Raw genomic sequence first — 19,785 nt, 5'->3', positions numbered from 1 at the left:
TACTTTGTGTTTTCATAAAAGAGACGGACAATACAGACATAGCAATCAAGGGGGAAGAGTGTAAAATATTAGATGAAATTAACATAGAGAGGAAGTATTAAGAGGTTTAACATCTTTGAAAGTGGATAAATCCCCAGGCCCAGATTAAATGTATCCTGGCTGTTCAGGGAAGCAAGACAAGAAATAGCGGAGGCTCTGACCATCATTTTCCGATCCTCTGGCTGCAGATGTGGTGCCAGAGGACTGGAGAACAGCTAACGTTGCACCATGTTTAAAAAGGGAGAAAGGGATAGACTAAGTAATTACAGGCCAATCAGCCTAAGCTTGGTGGTGGGAAAATTATTGGAAAAAATTCTGAGGGACAGGATAAATCTTTTTTTAGAACAGGGTTGTCCAACCTTTTCGGTGGGGCGGGGGCCACGTTAACAATTTTTGTCTTACATAGGGGGCCGGTGAGACAATTTTGGAACGATAAAGGCATTAAAAAATTTTCTTACTACATTTTTGTAATGTACAAAATGTACATTTTTGTGAAGAAGCTTCAAATGAGAAGACTAATTTATTGACTTATTTTCTCTTCACTATATTGAACACTGGTTTAGTGAGATACCTGGCATTTTTTTGCATGTACAAGTAGTCAATGTTTGCCCACACACTTGATGTAGCAATGCGGAGTATTCCGGATAGATGTCATTCTATCAAGAGTGATCTTGATCATTGACTCTCCCTCTCTACTGTTTCTCTCTGTTCCCCCCTCTCTGTGATGTTCCCCCCACCATGTCATCCTCGCTCTCTGTGTTTCCCCCTCTCCTATCTCTCCTCTTTTTCTCTCTGAAGCCCCCCCGTCCCCCCTTCTCTCTGCTGCCCCTTCTCTCTCTCGCTCTGTTGCCCTCCTCTCTCTCTCTCTCTCTCTCTCTGTTTCCCCTTCTCTCTCTGTTCCCCCTCTCTCTGTGTCCCCTTTTCTCTCTGTTCCCTTCTCTTTCTCTCTGTTTCCCTCTCTTTCTTTCTGTTTCCCCTTCTCTCTCTCTTTCCCCCCTCTCTCTTTCTGTTCTCCCTCTCTCTCTCTCTTCCCGCCTCTCTCTCTGTGCCCCTCTCTGTCTGTTCCCCCCTCTCTCTCTCTTTCTGTCCCCCTTTCTCTCTCTCTCTCTGTTCCCCCTCCACTCTCTCTCTCTCTCTCTGTTTTCCCTGCTCTCTCTCTTTCTGTCCCCATTTGTCTCTCTCTGTCCTCCTCTCTCTCCATCCCCATTCTCTCTCCCTTTTCCCCCTGTCTCTCTCTCTCTCTGTTTCCCCTCTCCGTGTCCCCTCCTCTGTCTCGCTCTCTGTTCCCTCTCTCTCTCTCTGTCCCTCTATCTTTCTCTCTCTGACCTCCTTTCTCTCTCTGTCCCCATTCTCTCTGTCCCCATTCTCTCTTCCTGTTCCCCTATCTCTCTCTCTGTTCCCCCCCTCTCTCTCTCTTCCCACCTCTCTCTCTGTTCTCCCTTCTCTCTCTTTCTGTCCCCCTTTCTCTCTCTGTCTGTCTTCTCTCTCTGTCCCGCTCTTTCTCTTCCGCGTCTCTCTTTCTGTTCCCCCTTCTCTCTCTATTACCCCCTCTCTCCCTTTCTGTCCTCCCCTGTCTCTGTCCCCACCCCTCTCTCCATTTCCCCTTCTCTCTCTCTCTCTGTTCCCTGTCTCTCTGTTCCCCCTCTCTCTTTCTGTCCCCCTTTCTTTCTCCCTCTGTCCTCCCCTCTCTCTCCGCCCCTCTCTGTTTTCTCTTCTCTCTCTCTCTTCCCCCTCTCTCCATGCCTCCCTCTCTCTGTTACCCTCTGTCTGTTCCCCCCTCTCTCTGCCCCCCTCTCTGTTCCCCCCTATTTCTGCCACCCTTTCTCTGTCTCTCTGTCCTCCTTCCCTCTCCATCCCCCCCTCTCTGTTCCCCCTTCTCTCTTTCTGTTCCACCCTCTCTCTCTCTTTCTGTCTCCCTTTCTCTCTCTCTCTCTGTCCTCCCCTCTCTCTGTCCTCCCCCTCTCTCTGCTCCCCCCTTCTCTCTCTCTTCCCCCCTCTCTCTGTTCTCCCTTCTCTCTGTCCCCTCTCTCTCCATTCCCTTCTCTCTCTCTGTTCCCTTCTCTCTCTCTATCCTCTCCTCTTTCTCCGTACCCCTCTCTCTCTTTGTCCCCCTTTCTCTCTGTTCCCCCTCTCTCTCAGTTCCCCTCTCTCTCCCTCTCTCTGTCTGTACCCCCCTCTCTCTCTCTCTGTCTGTTCCGTCCTGTCTCTTTCTGACCCCCCACCCCCCAGTTTTTTTTTAAAGATTGCAAGTCAGTTTCACAGCTGACAGATGCTGACATTGGGAACAGCCATTTTACCACTTCAGACAGACTTGTGGTTTAAAAAAAGTGAGAACTACAAGGTTATGGACCAAGAGCTGGAAAGTGGAATTAGATTGGATGGCTACTTGTCGGCCAGCATGGACACGATGGGCTGAATGTCTTCGTTCCTTGCTGTGAATTTCTATAATTCTATGAAAAATGGCTTAACAGTTAAATAAATAGCTTAAATATCCTGCAAGAAGCAATTCTATCTCACACATAAGATTTTTCAAAGCAAAAAATTAACTCTAATTTGGTGAATAATTAGTCAGAAGTAGCTAATAATACAGTAATAACATTCAGTTTGAGAGACTTGATCGTGATTGCACTACTTCCCTGTTGGTTTCACTCTTGCTCACATTGTTTGCAATCAACAGGATTTTAATTAACGGAGCTTCAATCATGGATCTTCTTGAAATAGGAATGAATGTAATTTTCGTGACTTCACTAAAACCCAAAAAAGTCAAATGAAATAAAGTCATTATAAAGTTTATCTTACAGCATTTGTGAATTAGATTATAGAACTGAATCTTCAACTTTTCTGTTCACCAATGCTAAGCTGCTGTGTATTTATAGCATTTGCCATTTTTATTTTAGATTTCCAACATCTGCAATTTTTTTTCTTGTATGGGCATCTGTTCACAAAGAGAAAAGGAGAGATATGAGTGGCTGTTCTCGGCATCAAGGCAGCATTTGACCGAAAATGACACGAAGGACCAGATCAAAGCTTAGGTTAATAGAGATCAAACGGAAGACCCTTTAGTGGCTGACACAAATGAAAATGGTCGTGGGTTAGCTCAGGCCAATCATTCAGCTCCAGAACATTGCTGCAGGAGTTACTCAGGGAAATCATAGAAGGTTTACGGCACAGAAAGAGGCCACTTGTCCCATTGTATCTGCGCCAGCCGATAAACAAACCACCCAGCCTAATCCCACTTTACAGCATTTGGTGCGTAGCCCTGCTGGTTATAGCACTTGAGGTGCCTATCCAGACACCTATTAAACAGTTAAGGGTTTCTGCCTCTACTCCCCTTACAGGCAGTGAGTTACAGACTCCTACCACCCTCTGGGTGAAAAATACTTTTCCTCATCTCCCCTCTAATCTTTCTACCAATCACTTTAAATCTATGCCCCCATAGTCACTGACCTCTCTGCTAAGGTAAATAGGCTCTTCTCATCCACTCTATCCAGGCCCCTCACAATTTTATACATCTGAATCAAACCTCTCCTCAGCCTTCTCTGTTCCAAGGAGAACAACCCCAGCCTATCCAATCTTTCCTCATAGCCGCATTTTTTCCAGTATTGGCAACATCCTCGTAAATCTCCTCTGTACCCTCTCTAGTGCAATTACATCCTTTCTGGAATGTGGTGACCAGAACTACACACAGTACTCAAGTTGTGGCCTAGCCAATGATTTATAGAGTTCCAGCATAACTTCCCTGCTCTTATATTCTATACCTCGGCTAATAAAGGAAAGGATTCCATATGCCTTCTTAACTACCTGATCGACCTGCCCTGCTACCTTCAGGGATCAGTGGACATTCACTGCAAGGTCCCTCACTTCCTCTACACCTCTCAGTATTTTCCCATTAATTGTGTATTCCTTTGCCTTGTTTGACTTCCCCAAATACATCACCTCACACATCTCCAAGTTGAATTCTATTTGCCACTTTTCTGCCCACCTGACCAGCCCATTGATATCTTCCTGCAGTCCCTTAGCCCAACTTTCGTCAGCTGCTTCGTCAGTGACCTCCTCTCCATCATAAAGTGGCTCATTGTCACCAAGTTGCTCCGGCCCATCCCAGCCAAAATAACATCCAGAATGGGCTGGCAAGTGGAAGATAACATTAGCAGCACCTAAGTGCTAGTCAATGATCATCTTGAACAAGAGAAAGCCCAGCTATCTCCCCTGCCCGTCCATGTCACAACTATTGCCAGATCACCCACCATCAACATTTTGGGGCCACTGATGACCAGAAGCTTAACTTAAACAGCTATATCAGTTCATGACTGCAAGAACAGAGCAGGATGGATACTGTAACAAGTGGCTCACTTACGGACCCCCACAAAGCCTTTCTAACATCTTTACTGCTAAGAAAGGTGACAGCAACAGTTTTGTGGGAACACCATTATGTGTAAGCAAGCCTATAGGTCACACACCATTCTGAAATGGCTCATAATACCAGTCCTTCATCATCACTGGGTCAGATTTCTGCAATTCCCAACCTAACACCATTCTGGCAGTGCCATCACCACAAGAACTGTAGTGGTGCATGTGGAAGGCCCACCAACACTTTTGCAGGGTATCAAGGGATGGGCAATAAATGCAGCCATGCCAGCATTGCCCACACCCTGGCATCAACATTCTTTTAAAGAATGTATAACCTTTAGAATTACAGTTTCACAAAGCTGGAAGATATTGGGCAGAAAGTGGTATACATTGAGCCCATTGTTCAGGTTTTAAATGGGTGCAAATGTTACCAGTTTAGCAGTGGAATGGCTTGTGCCCAATCTACACAGGCATTACTCCCTCTGCTAAATTTGTTGAGCCCATTTTATGGGCATCATGGGTAAACAACGAGTGGGGAAAGTCTTTGCTCGAGTCGCTCTGAACAGGCTCCAGAAGCTGGCCGAGCGCGTCTACCCTGAGGCACAGTGTGGCTTTCGTGCAGAGAGATCGACTATTGACATGCTGTTCTCCCTTCGTCAGATACAGGAGAAATGCCGTGAACAACAGATGCCCCTCTACATTGCTTTCATTGATCTCACCAAAGCCTTTGACCTCGTCAGCAGACGTGGTCTCTTCAGACTACTAGAAAAGATCGGATGTCCACCAAAGCTACTAAGTATCATCACCTCATTCCATGACAATATGAAAGGCACAATTCAACATGGTGGCTCCTCATCAGAGCCCTTTCCTATCCTGAGTGGTGTGAAACAGGGCTGTGTTCTCGCACCCACACTTTTTGGGATTTTCTTCTCCCTGCTGCTTTCACATGCGTTCAAATCCTCTGAAGAAGGAATTTTCCTCCACACAAGATCAGGGGGCAGGTTGTTCAACCTTGCCCGTCTAAGAGCGAAGTCCAAAGTACGGAAAGTCCTCATCAGAGAACTCCTCTTTGCTGACGATGCTGCTTTAACATCTCACACTGAAGAATGCCTGCAGAGTCTCATCGACAGGTTTGCGTCTGCCTGCAATGAATTTGGCCTAACCATCAGCCTCAAGAAAACGAACATCATGGGGCAGGATGTCAGAAATGCTCCATCCATCAATATTGGCGACCACGCTCTGGAAGTGGTTCAAGAGTTCACCTACCTAGGCTCAACTATCACCAGTAACCTGTCTCTAGATGCAGAAATCAACAAGCGCATGGGTAAGGCTTCCACTGCTATGTCCAGACTGGCCAAGAGAGTGTGGGAAAATGGCGCACTGACACGGAACACAAAAGTCCGAGTGTATCAGGCCTGTGTCCTCAGTACCTTGCTGTATGGCAGCAAGGCCTGGACAACGTATGTCAGCCAAGAGCGACGTCTCAATTCATTCCATCTTCGCTGCCTTCGGAGAATACTTGGCATCAGGTGGCAGGACTATATCTCCAACACAGAAGTCCTTGAAGCGGCCAACACCCCCAGCTTATACACACTACTGAGTCAGCGGCGCTTGAGATGGCTTGGCCATGTGAGCCGCATGGAAGATGGCAGGATCCCCAAAGACACATTGTACAGCGAGCTCGCCACTGGTATCAGACCCACCGGCCGTCCATGTCTCCGTTATAAAGACGTCTGCAAACGCGACATGAAATCGTGTGACATTGATCACAAGTCGTGGGAGTCAGTTGCCAGCGTTCGCCAGAGCTGGCGGGCAGCCATAAAGACAGGGCTAAATTGTGGCGAGTCGAAGAGACTTAGTAGTTGGCAGGAAAAAAGACAGAGGCGCAAGGGGAGAGCCAACTGTGCAACAGCCCCAACAAACAAATTTCTCTGCAGCACCTGTGGAAGAGCCTGTCACTCCAGAATTGGCCTTTATAGCCACTCCAGGCGCTGCTTCACAAACCACTGACCACCTCCAGGCGCGTATCCATTGTCTCTCGAGATAAGGAGGCCCAAAAGAATGGGTAAACAACTATAACAGGTGTTAGGTTAATGAGAGGCCTAATGCCTGTTTTAGGAAACCTTCCCCAATTGGGCCTCCTTGAACATAGCTGATGATGTCAGTTTCATTGGCAAGCTACCTGGGGCATCCACAGCTCTCCAGTCTAATTTAAATGAGGCTCGAGGCCCAGTTTTGATCGAGTGTAGGGCCTACCTGTTCTGGCACAGGGATTGTTACCTGTGACCAGTTTTCGCCAGCAGGCAGGCACTATCTAATTTCTACCCTATCATCTTTAATAACTGTTTCCTTCATTTCACTCCCTTGTGTTTTAACAAAAAGCAATCAGTGACAATAATTCCTTTCTCAAAAAGGTCAATGATTGAAGAATAGTTAATTAAGATCCTTTTGCTTGCAACCAGTATTTACTAATAGTAATAACAAAAGGGAAAGAGCTTTAATTATGATCAAGTCTCTCTAATTGAATGTTATTCCTGTATTATTATCCACTTCTCACGAACTTTCCTCTGACGTATAGTACATTAAAGTGAGTTTGAACAATCTGATTGAAATAGCAGTGGTTCTTGCAGATTGATTAAGCTACGTATTTAACTGCTCGGCTGTTTTTGTTGAGGGCAAGAAGCTATTGTAAAACCCTGAAATAGCTCAACTGTGCTAGGTAGAATGTTTGGTATTCAATGAAGTAGGCGGACCTGCACAGTATCTGTTGACTGTTTGATAGCTGTGTTGGTTTTGTTAGGCAAGGGTCAGGTTAGCTACACTGAATAGCTTTAATGTTTATTATCGCTGTTCAAAAAAGAAAGACTTGCATTTATATAGGATTTTTTATAACCACCAGATGTCTTGAGGCACTTTACAGCCAATGAAGTATGTTTGAAGTATAGTCACTGTTGGAATGTAGGAAATGTGACAGCCAATTTGCAAACAGCAAGCTCCCACAAACAGCAATGTGATAATTATAGATTAAGGATTGACTGAGTGATAAATATTGGTCAGGACACTGGGAATAACTCCCCTGCTCGTATTCAAAATATTGCCTTGGGATCTTTTATGTCCACCTGAGAGGGCAGATGAGGCCTCAGTTTATCGCCTTATCTGAAAGACGGCACCTTCGACAGTGCAGCAGTCCCTCAGTATTGGAGTGTCAGCCTTGATTTTAGTGCTCAACTTCTGGAGTGGGACTTGAACCTGGAACCTTCTCACTTAGAGGCAAGTTCTAACATGTGTCTATTCCAGTCTGGGCTCTTGCATATCCCTGTGTCAGCCATGGCTGAGTTGGTAACATTCTTGCCTGGCATCCTGGCCCATATTTATCCTTCAATTAACACCACAAATACAAATTATCTGGTCATTATCACGTTGCTGTTTTTGGGAGTTTGCTGTGTGCAAATTGGATGCCGCATTTCCTACATTACGAAAGTGACTACACTTCAAAAGTACTTCATTGGCTGTAAAGCGCTTTAAAAAGTCCGCTCGTCGTGAAATACACTTATATAAATGCAAGTCTTTTTTTTCTTTTTGATTTTCAATGCTCCACCATTAGAGGCTGTCCCTTCAGCTGCCTAGACTCTAAGTTCTGGAATTCCCTACCTAAAGCTCTCTGCCTCCCCATCCCTTTCTCCTCCTTCAAGGTGCTCCTTCAAATTACAATTTTCACTACGTTTTGGTCATCAGTCCTAATACCTCCTTATGTGGCTTGGTGTCAAATTTTGTTCGATAGCATTCCTGTGAAGCTCCTGGGATGTTTTACGACATTAAAGGTACTATATAAATGCAAGTTGATGTTGTTATTACATATCTACACCTAGAATTTCCATGCAGGTTCTCCCAATCTCCCACCGTAACTTCAGTGGAAAATCGGCAGAAACCCCAGGGATACAACCTAAATGGTCATCTAATTTCTCGCTGTTCAATCTTCTTTAAATCAGACTGTGAGAAACTAATATTACTATTATGACAAGTACTTCTATTGTTTTCATTACTGTAAAACATTACTAAGAAAATGTAGAACTAAGAATGCATACTGTAAAGTGGATTAATTTCTGTGCCTGCCCATGTGTTGCAGAAATAAAATCCACACAGATGCTTGTGATCCCAATCATCTTACCAGCAGTGCATTCTAACTATAAACATTTTGTTCCCAATCATTATCCTTCAAAAATTCAGCCCTAAATAAATTTCATAACTTACGGTATAATGTGTGGAAAATGCTATATTTATTTTGTTTGTGTTTTTCATTTGATCAACAGAATAATTAAATTATCTTTTAGCTTTTCTTAAATCTTTCTTTAATTCGTTCATGGGCTATGGATGTCGCTGCAAAGGTTAGCATTTATTTCCCATCCCTAATTGCCCTTGAGAAGGTGGTGTTGAGCTGCCTTTTGAATCACTGCAGTCTATGTGGTGGAGGTACACCCACAATGCTATTAGGTAGGGAGTTCCAGAATTTTGACCCACCGACTGAATGAACAGTGATATATTTCCAAGTCACGCGGGTGTGTGACTTGGAGGACAACCTGCAGGTGATGGTGTTCCCATGCTTCTGCTGCCCTTATCCTTCTAGGTGGTAGAGTTGTGGATAAGGAAGGTGCTGTCAAAGAAGTCTTGGTGAATTGCTGCAGTGCATCGTGTAGATGGTACACACTGTAGCCACTGTGCACCGGTGTTGGAGGCAGTAAATGTCTACGGTGGTGAATTACTTGAAATGCATTAATTGCATTACAGACCTTTTAGACATGATATTTTGTAAATCAGTGTATCATTTCTCCCTTTTGTTTAAAGAGGTTCATATGGCTTTGTGAAGAGAGTTGTGAATAAACAGAGTGGGACTTCCTGTGCAGCTAAGTTTATTCCACTCAGAAGAAGTACCAGGTCACAGGCTTATGAAGAACTTGCCATCGTATCCAGAGTTAACCATCCAAAGATTGCCTGCTTACTCGATATGTTAGAAACCAAGCGAACACTTGTGTTGGTGCTGGAAATGTATCCTTTCTGTGGTTTTTATCTGTTGTTACGACCAGGTGAGAGAGGTCTAGGGTTCCCACTCAGCCTTTGCCTGGGTGAACCGTAACAGGGTTCAATTTTTAAAAATACTGTGTTTTTAGCTCCCCCTTAGTTCACTGCTCCAATTGTAAAGCAAAGAAATCAAACAGGTATTCTTAAATTCAAACAAGAAAAATAGAGGTTTATTAATCTTAAACTCTAATCCGGTTAACTACTACGAATATGCGACGTGACCACGCTAGCATGCATACGCGATAAACACACACGCAGATAGAGACAGAATAAGTAGAAGGAATAAAGGAGAAAAGTTTGTGGCAATATCTGCTAGTTACAGTCCTTTAAGTTCAATGTGGAGTCTTTGGTTGCCGGTAGGTCTTGCAATTCGTTGGGGCCCAGTTCACACTTCAACTTGTTCCGATGTAGGAGTCTTTTCTCTCTTGAGGTTTATGTGTCTTCCATGGGTCCGGTGGTTGGAAGAAAGCGAGGGAGAGAGACAGCCAGGCGAGAGACTTGCTTGTTTCAGCTTCAGTTTCAAACTGTCTTCTGCCTTTCTTTGTGGCACAATTCAAAAAACTCCAGGTTGCCCAGCAGGTTAGTCATGTGACTAGCTGGTTTGACCTCTTCTGTTTGTGGATTCTGCCATCTTAGCAGTCATCCTGGAATGTGAGCTTCCTCACCTTCAATGTCTGGTGATCACAGTCCATTTTGGGTTAAGTGGACCAGGGAATAGTCCTTTGTCTCTCCAAGCACTATCTGTTAATATGCAAATGTTTTTTCCAGCCAAGTGTCTGATGATTTTTTTAACAAGTCCTTTCTTCACTCCAGCCACAGTTTAAAATCAATGTTCACATGACAAAATGAATATGCCTCATTCTTGGCAGGTGAGGGTCTACTTGACACATCCACACCCAATGAAATGAAATGCGATTTTTAAAAAAGAACATTTCATTAAAAGGAACTAGAGAGAAGATAAAGACAAGAACATGCATCTCTCTCATTCATTCTGAACCCTAACAATTTATTTATTTTATTTTTATTTAGAGATACAGCACTGAAACAGGCCCTTCAGCCCACCAAGTCTGTGCTGACCATCAACCACCCATTTATACAAATCCTACATTAATCCCATATTCCTACCACATCCCCACAAATCTCCTACCACCTACCTATACTAGGGGCAATTTATAATGGCCAATTTAGCTATCACTCTGCAAGTCTTTGGCTATGGGAGGAAACCGGAGCACCCGGCGAAAACCCACCCAGTCACAGGGAGAACTTGCAAACTCCGCACAGGCAGTACCCAGAATTGAACCCGGGTCGCTGGAGCTGTGATGCTAACCAGTGCACCACTGTGCTGCCCTATTGTTACAGTCTGTCTTTTATTGGTCGCATTGTTGCTTTAAACAGCCCTTTTTGGCATCCCAATAAATATGCGGTTTTTGGGGAAGTTTTTTCCAGTTTGCACATTTCCATGACTGCCTAAAGGGTCTTTGTTCTGGTTGAGGTCTGCAGGGGAAGGGTTAGTTTAATTAGCCCTAGGTTAGAGTTCTGTACAAGGGCGGGAGCAGTGGGCGGTTCCACTCTGAACTCTCTTTCAGTGGCTTGATGAGTCATGCAAGGGCTTTTCACCTCAGAGGATGGCTGGTTACCTTTTTTCCTGACTCTGGGGGACGAACCTATGTCCTCTGGGACACTCCTGCTTGCAGGTATTTGTCCAGATTCTGCTGCATTCCCCTGCGGCATTTCGACTAGGTGAGGCATCACCCTCACGGTTTCTCTGCCCTTTTGGGGACTTTCTTTGTCTCTGCAGGTGCCTGTAAATGCTGTTAACAACTCTGGTGGGGTGCATCTAGTGTCTGCATTTACATAGGAGGATGTGAGGTCTAATATTTCAACCATTTCTGGGTTGGCTGACCGGACAGTAGGGGTTTTCATCTGGGATTCTTCCCGGATTTCCTTTAACCTGCCGTCATGGTCCCTTTATCCCCGTTCCTTTTTAACCTATTGCCAGCCTTGTGCCTGCCTGTTCCCTTTTGTTCTTAGCAGGGGTCCCTTACAGTTCACCGGCCCTCCACTGGAGGGTCCTCCAACACCGATACAGGACTTAGGGATGCAGATTTCAACATAGGTTGGGGTTTCCCCTCAACCTGGCACATGTGACAACTCCTACAATACTCTACCACATCTTTATGGAGTTTTGGCCAGTCAAACTGCTGTCTGATGCGGGCTTTGGTTTTTCATATACCGACATATACAGCCACTGCAATCTCATGGGCCATTCTTACTATTTCTCTCCGGTACCTCTGCGGCACCACTATTTGGTGAACCACTGTCCACTTCTTGCTCTCAGGTCAATGAGGAGAACTCCATCTCCTCAACAGTACCCCATTCTTTAATTAATAGCAATCAGGGACTCCCTCTGCTTCAATTTCAGACTGGGCAGCCAGTGCTAACTCTCTCAATACTGGGTCAGCTCGCTGAGCCTCAGCTAGGGAAGATCCATTTAATTCATTCCCTGGGTCTACTAACTTTCCAAAGAAAGTCTCAGATAGACAGACCTCATGGTCATCTGCCTGCAGTGCCAATTCAGTCTCCTCTGGGGGAACTGGTTTGATCATGGCCTCACTCATTACACATTCAGGGAAAATGCATGGGACTGTCTCCTGCCACTGCCCTGTCTCTCTGACCTCCTGTGGTCTTTCTTTCACTACTGGAGAAGCTACCACCTTCATCCCTGCCAGATCATTTTCTAGGAGCAGGTCAACCCTGTCCACAGGCAAACTAGGAACAATCCCTACGGTCACCGGTCCTGAAGCTAGGTCGCACTCCAAGTGCATCCAGTGTAAAGGTACAGACATACGCTGCCCTCCAATTCAATTCACCACCATTCTGGAGGTTATTGCACTCTCTGGGGAAAAGGTCAGGCGTTTTCCCAGTAAAAGGGATCTAGTGGCCCCTGCGTCCCTGAGGATTACTATGGGCTTGTTTGCCCCACTCAAGGGGTATGGGAATACTCTCCCTTCAGACACAAAACCCTGATAACCTTCAGGAATCCTATTAAATTTTCCTGCACTTGCAGCGGTAGACTTCCTGGGTCTCACTTTTACTGCAGTTAAAGCCACAGTTTGTTCTACTGTGCTTTCCATTCGGGTCCCTGCCTCACTGAGTTGGTGTGCCCTTATTAACCGTCCAGGTTTTCCCTTTAGTTTCCAGCAGTCAGTTCTTAATGCCTTGCTTTATTACAATGGAAGCACACAGGTATCTGGGTCTCACTCCTACTCACAGCACCTTCCTTTTTAGCTGGAGGAGGGCCCCTGTGTCTCCTGCTTTTCCTTCCCTCCCAGGACTGCTTGAGCTTCTATCATCTTCTGTCCTTTTCAGATTTGTGGGGGTGATTAGGAAAGGTTTTCGTCTGGGAAACTGACTTATAAATGAGAGCAAACACATTGGCCAGGACTGCTGCCTGCCGGGCTCGATGCGCCTTCTTCTTTTCTACATGGGTCTTTATGGAGAGTGGGAGAGAGTTTTTAAATTCCTTTAGCAAAATTACTTCTCTGAGATTTTCATAGCTGAGCTGTACTTTAAGAGCCCTCAACCACTGGTCAAAAACAGCTTATTTCTCTCAAACTCCAAGTAAGTTTGATTAGCTTTCTTCTTGAGGATTCTAAACTTTTGGCGATAGCCTTCACGTACTAACTCATATGCCCCGAGGATAGCATTTTTTGTCAGTTCATAATTTGATGAACTCTCATCTGGCAACATGGAATAAACCTCATGGACTTTTCCTGCTCATTTATTCTGTAACAGCAGAGTCCAAGCCTCAGCTAGCCACTTGACCTGCCTTGCCAGTTTTTCAAGAGACACAAAAAAGGCTTCCACGTCTCCCTCATTGAATTTTGGGATCAGTTGGGAAAGTTTTAACAATTCTATACCCAGCCCTGAATTACACTAGTGGTATTATCACTGGACTAGTAACCCAGAGACCCAGGGTATTTCTCTGGGGACATGGGTTCGAATCCCACCACAGCAGAAGGTGAAATTTGAATTTAATTAATAAATCTGGAATTAAAAGCTAGTCTAATGATGGCCATGAAACCATTGTCGATTGTTGTAAAAACCCATCTGGTTCACTAATGTCCTTTAGGGAAGGAAATCTGCTGTCCTTACCTGGTCTGGCCTACATGTGACTCCAGACCCACAACAATGTGGTTAACTCTTACATGCCCTCTGAAATGGCCTAGCAAGCCACTCAGTTGTACCTAAACGCTACCAAGTTAATAAAAAGGAATGAAACCGGACGGACCACCCGGCATCGACTTAGGCACCGGAAACGACAAAGGCAAACCCAGCCTTGTTGACCCTGCAAAGTCCTCCTGACTAACATCTGGGGGCTTGTGCCAAAGTTGGGAGAGCTGTCCGACAGACTAGTCAAGCAACAGCCTGACATCGTCATACTCACGGAATCATACCTTACAGACAATGTCCCAGACACTGCAATCACTATCCCTGGGTATGTCCTGTCCCACCGGCAGGACAGACCCAGCAGAGGTGGTGGCACATTGGTATACAGTAGGGAGGGAGTTGCCCTGGGAGTCCTCAACATCGACTCCGGACCCCATGAAGTCTCATGGCATCAGGTCAAACATGGGCAATGTAACCTCCAACTGATTACCACCTATCGCCCTCCCTCAGCCGATGACTCAGTACTCCACCATGTTGAACACCACTTGGAGGAAGCACTGAGGGTGGCAAGGGCACAAAATGTACTCTGGGTGGGGGACTGGTGATTTTTTTTAACAAGCCCTTTCTTCACTCCAGCAACAGTTTAAAATCAATTTTCATATGACAAAATTAATATGTCCCATTCTTGGCAGGTGGAGGTCTGCATGACACTGTTTACTTCTTTCTCAGTGTCTCTGTTTGGGTTATGATGTATGATTTTATTTTAATCTTTTTCATTCTTGATGCATGTCTTTTAGTGAAGAAATATTACCTCTTAGGTAAATGTTGGTTCATACATATCGCTGTTTTGATTGGTCCTGCCATTTCATTTGTCAGTACTTCTGTTTGTACATTAATCATGATTACATGTGTGCAAACAATGCATTATAACCTTGAGGTCCTTTAGATTGTACATTTCTGGCGAGGCCTTTTGTTACATTTTGATCATAACTTGTTTCATGGTTTTAAATATCTGTTCTTTTCTTTCTCTTTAACTGTTTATGTTATTAGGTCATCCATTTCTGGCGAAACTCATCCTTTCTGCTCATTTTGAGCACAATTTGTTACATAGTTTTCCAATATCTGTTCTTTTCCTTGTGATTAACAAAGTAATGAATGAGGTGTAATTGGGTTTTTAGTGGCATTTTCTTTTTATTCATTCATGGGATGTGGGCTTCACTGGCTATTCCAGCATTTATTGCCCATCCCTAATTGACCTTAAGAAGGTGGTGGTGAGTTGCCTTCTTGAACTGCTGCAGTCCATGTGAGGTAGCTACACTCACAGTGCTGTTAGCGAGTTCCAGGATTTTGACCCAGCGACAGTGAAGGAACGGTGATATAGTTCCAAGTCAGAATGGTGTGTGACTTGGAGGGGAACTTGCAGGTGGTGATGTTCCCATGCATCTGCTGCTCTTGTCCTTCGAGGTGGTAGAAGTCGTGGGTTTGGAAGTTCTGTCAAAGGAGCCTTGGTGCGTTGCTGCAGTGCATCTTATAGATGGTACACACTGCTGCCACTGTGCGTCGGTGGTGGAGGGAGTGAATGTTTGTGGATGGTGTGCCAATCAAGCGGGCTGCTTTGGTCTGGATGGTGTCGAGCATCTTGAGTGTTGTTGGAGCTGCACCCATCCAGGCAAGCGGAGAGTATTCCATCACACTCCTGACTTGTGCCTTGTAGATGGTGGACAGGCTTTGGGGAGTCAGGAGCTGAGTTACTTGCATCAGGATTCCTAGCCTCTGACCTGCTCTTGTAGCCACGGTATTTATATGACTACTCCAGTTCAGTTTCTGGTCAATGGTAGCCCCTAGGATGTTGTTAGTGGGGGATTCAGCGATGGTAATGCCATTGAATGTCAAGGGGAGATGGTTAGATTCTCTCCTGTTGGAGATGGTCATTGCCTGGCACTTGTGTGGCGCGAATGTTACTTGCCACTTATCTGCCCAAGCCTGGATATTGTCCAGGTCTTGCTGCATTTCTACACGGACTGCTTCAGTATTTGAGGAGTCACGAATGCTGCGGAACATTGTGCAATCATCAGCGAACATCCCCACTTCTGACCTGATGATTGAAGGAAGGTCATTGATGCAGCAGCTGAAGATGGTTGGGCCTAGGACACTACCCTGAGGAACTCCTGCAGTGATGTCCTGGAGCTGAGATGATTGACCTCCAACAACCACAGCCATCTTCCTTTGCGCTAGGTACGACTCCAACCAGCAGAGAGTTTTCCCCCTGATTCCCATTGACTCCAGTTTTGCTAGGGCTCCTTGATGCCATACGCGGTTAAATGCTGCCTTGATGTCAAGGGCAGTCACTCTCACCTCACCTCTTGAGTTCAGCCCTTTTGTCCATGTTTGAACCAAGGCTGTAATGAGGTCAGGAGCTGAGTGGCCCTGGCGGAACCTAGACTGAGCATCACTGAGCAGGTTATTGCTAAGCAAGTGCTGCTTGATGGCACTGTTGATGAGACTTTCCATCACTTTACTGATGATTGAGAGTAGACTGATGGGGCGGTAATTGGCTGGGTTGGACTTGTCCTGCTTTTTGTGTACAGGACATACCTGGGCAATTTTCCACATTGCCGGGTAGATGCCAGTGTTGTAGCTATACTGGAACGGCTTGGCTAGGGGTGCGGCAAGTTCTGGAGCACAGGTCTTCAGTACTATTGCCGGAATATTGTCAGCACCCATAGCCTTTGCAGTATCCAGTGCCTTCACTCGTTTCTTGATATCATGCGGAGTGAATCGAATTGGCTGAAGTCTGGTATCTGTGATGCTGGGGACTTCAGGAGGGGGCCGAGATGAATCATCAACTGGGCACTTCTGGCTGAAGATTGTTGCAGATGCTTCTGCCTTATCTTTCACACTGATGTGCTGGGCCCCCCCATCATTGAAGATGGGGATATTTGTGGAGCCACCTCCTCCAGTTAGTTGTTTAATTGCCCACCACCATTCACGACTGGATGTGGCAGGACTGCAGAGCTTAGATCTGATCCATTGGTTATAGGATCGCTTAGCTCTGTCTATTGCATGTTGCTTATGCAGTTTGGCATGCAAGTAGTTCTGGGTTGTAGCTTCACCAGGTAACTTCACCAATACAGTCATAGACAGAAGCATCTGCGGCAGGCAGATTGGTGAGGACAAGATCAAGTATGTTTTTCCCTCCTGTTGGTTCCCCCACCACCTGCCGCAGACCCAGTCTAGCAGCTATGTCCTTTAGTACTTGGCCAGCTCAGTCAGTAGTGGTGCTACCGAGCCACTCTTGGTGATGGACATTCAAGTCCCCCACACAGAGTACATTTTGTGCCCTTGCCACCCTCAGTGCTTCCTCCAAATGGTGTTCAACATGGAGGAATACTGATTCATCAGCTGAGGGAGGGCGGTAGGTGGTAATCAGTAGGAGGTTACCTTGCCCATGTTTGACCTGATGCCATGAGACTTCATGGGGTCCGGAGTCGATGTTGAGGAGTCGATGTTGAGGCATAAAAGTCATAATAACCAGAGCCTCTCTGGCCATGGAAAACTAATTTCATATTGTGTAATGTCAAATTTTTCCATTATAAATGTTCCATTGTTTTTAATATAAAATTAATTTTGCTTATGATATTCCAGCTGATAATGTGTGTGTACCAATATTTATTGTATACTCTGTAGAATTTATAACTGTGAAGGATAATCAGTGAATTTCACTTCCTGATTTGCTGTCTGTTAGAATGCTCCAATGTGATTGGCTGCATACCCTGCTTGATGACATCACTGTTGCTGGATGCCAAGAGACCCTCTTGACTTGGCGCCAGATTCAAATTAATGTAGCTTCGTCACCATTCTCTTTCTTGATGCTCCTCTTCCAGAATGCTGTTTGAGCACATGGCAGCACTCCTATCCCACTGAGGGGAAAACATCAGCTGTATCCAGTGAAAGGAGCCTTTTGATAAATAAAACAACAGTAAAGTCCAACCTCCACCTGCCTTCACCTCATAGGAACAGGAGTAGGCCATTCAGCCTCTTGGGCCCCTTCCATCATTCAGTTATATCATGGCTGATCTGTATTTCAATTCCATTTACTTTCCTTGGTTCCGCATGCCTTAATACCCTTACCTAACAAACATCAACTATTTAAAATAGTGGAAAATCAGATTGTGTATTATCAGTTTCATCACTTTTCTCTGATGTATTTTGCTTCAAAGATGGGTGTAAAATGGCGATATCTCTTACTAGATTAAAAATGATTCAGAAGTCAGTTGGTAACCCCATACCCTTAACGGTACTTTCCAAAGCAAAACCAACTATCAGTCACTGAGGTAAGTGAGTTGGCTGTATGTGCCACCCACTTTTCATGTTATTTATATTTATTATCCTGAGCTAGGTTAACAGGTGCTCTAACGAAGGACTGTTGGACCATTTGTTCAAAAAGAACATAGTTGCAGAAACTGAGGTACGGTTTATTTTCACCATTAAATGCCATTGTCAACCTGTGTATGTTTTGCTGAATTATTAACAGGACGGCAAAGGAGTGCCTAGACCAACAGCATTGCAGTAAACATAAAAAACAGAAAATGTTCGATATAGCAGCTTCATCTGTATCTGTAATGAGAAAAGACGGATTGCCATCTCAGATGTAGACTATTTATCAGAACTATATTCTTGGCAGCTGACGTAGCAGGCAGTGAGGACAATAGATTCCATCTTAAGAAGACCCCTTAGTTTGATATTAGACTCACTCCTGAGAAGTAGTCTGATAGTTCAAATTGGAGACTCGGGTTTCGAAATGAGGCTGAATTTTAATGACCCAACCCCCGATGCCGAGGGTCGTGGCAGGGAGGACCGGAAAATGCCTCTGGGAGAGGCCCGCCACAGACCTCAATGCCTGGAAGGCCCGGCCTGATATTGCCAGGGGAGGCAAGGCCTTGTGGTGGCCCCCCCGGCCGCTTGGTGACAAGACCGCCATTTAAATATGTAAAGAGCTACTTAACATGCCGCATTATGCATCCCACTGCAAGTTCTCAAACAGTTTACAATATTTAGCTGAACGGGCATCTCACACATGCCTTCCCATTCCCGACTGATAAAAGCTGGCAGAACAGAGATTGCAGTGCTCAGAGCCTCGATGATGAGTGTTGCGAGACGGGTCTTTAACTCTGCATTCGTGTAGGGAGGTGGGTGGGTGGTGGAGTGCATTAAAGGGGTACAACTGTGCATACATGAAGGGAGGTGGGTGGGGGAGTGAATTAAAGGGGGCACAACTCTGCATTCCTGGACGGAGGAGCCACATACCCTCCCTCTGTAAAGGGCACTTGAATGTTTGGGGGAGTGAAGAAACAATGGCACTCCATGAACCCTCTGTGTAGGGTGGGGGCCACAAATGGTAGTCGGTTAAAGGAAATGTTGCTGGTGGGCCAATCTATGCAACTGCATCAATGTGAATGTGGTCAAACTGGCCCACTATATGGGCAATGCCATATAGTTGATGCATGAATGCATTTGAAGTACCAATGCACATCATTCTTTGCCCTGTTAGGTGCCTTTGAAGAACTGAAGGAACCGAGTTTGACTCCAACTTTGAGATGAGGATGGTCCACATTTTCTGTGAGGAGCCATATCTGCCAGAGGCAGAACCAAGAGGCAGGTGCAGCCCACGTGGAAGCCCCCAGCTGTGAGCAGCAGCAGCCCCCAGGGTGAACTCGGCACTCCAAAATGCCGTGTATCTATAGGTTCCGCATGACATACCTGCAGATGTCTGAGCACCAGTACCAGAGGCGACTGCGGATGTCGAGAGAGGTGGTGACACATCTGTGTGCACCGCTGAACGATGATCTGCAGCCGATGGGCTTTGGTGGACATCCTATACCTATGGCCCTCAAAGCGACAGTGGCTCTTATCTTCTATGCCTCACGCAGCATTTCAGGGACCCACTGGCGACCTACATGGGGTGACACAGTCAGCAGTGCACCGCTGCATCAGGGAGGTCACCAATGCCATGTACCAGAGGGCTGGTGACTAAGTCCGCTTCACGACGGACCCTGAGAGTCAGGCCCATATGTTTATCGGATTTGGCTGCATTGCGGGATTCCCACAGGTGCAAGTAGTCATAGACTGCACCCATGTGGCCATCAAGGC

The 19,785-nt window shown here is 45.6% G+C and overlaps 1 protein-coding gene across 1 annotated transcript in view; it reads left to right on the top strand.

The window, feature by feature from the left end:
• The window catches only part of obscnb (obscurin, cytoskeletal calmodulin and titin-interacting RhoGEF b), an 868,128-nt gene that overhangs the window by 766,507 nt on the left and 81,836 nt on the right, over window positions 1–19,785 (top strand). Inside the window, exons 147-148 of the mRNA XM_068053434.1 lie at window positions 9,232–9,432; window positions 18,043–18,103. Of these exons, the coding sequence (XP_067909535.1) occupies window positions 9,232–9,432; window positions 18,043–18,103 (262 nt within the window). The remainder of the gene's footprint in view (window positions 1–9,231; window positions 9,433–18,042; window positions 18,104–19,785) is intronic.

Source organism: Heterodontus francisci, chromosome 2 (assembly GCF_036365525.1).
Source record: "Heterodontus francisci isolate sHetFra1 chromosome 2, sHetFra1.hap1, whole genome shotgun sequence".
NCBI lineage: Eukaryota > Metazoa > Chordata > Chondrichthyes > Heterodontiformes > Heterodontidae > Heterodontus > Heterodontus francisci.
This window is presented reverse-complemented; position numbering and strand designations above follow the sequence as displayed.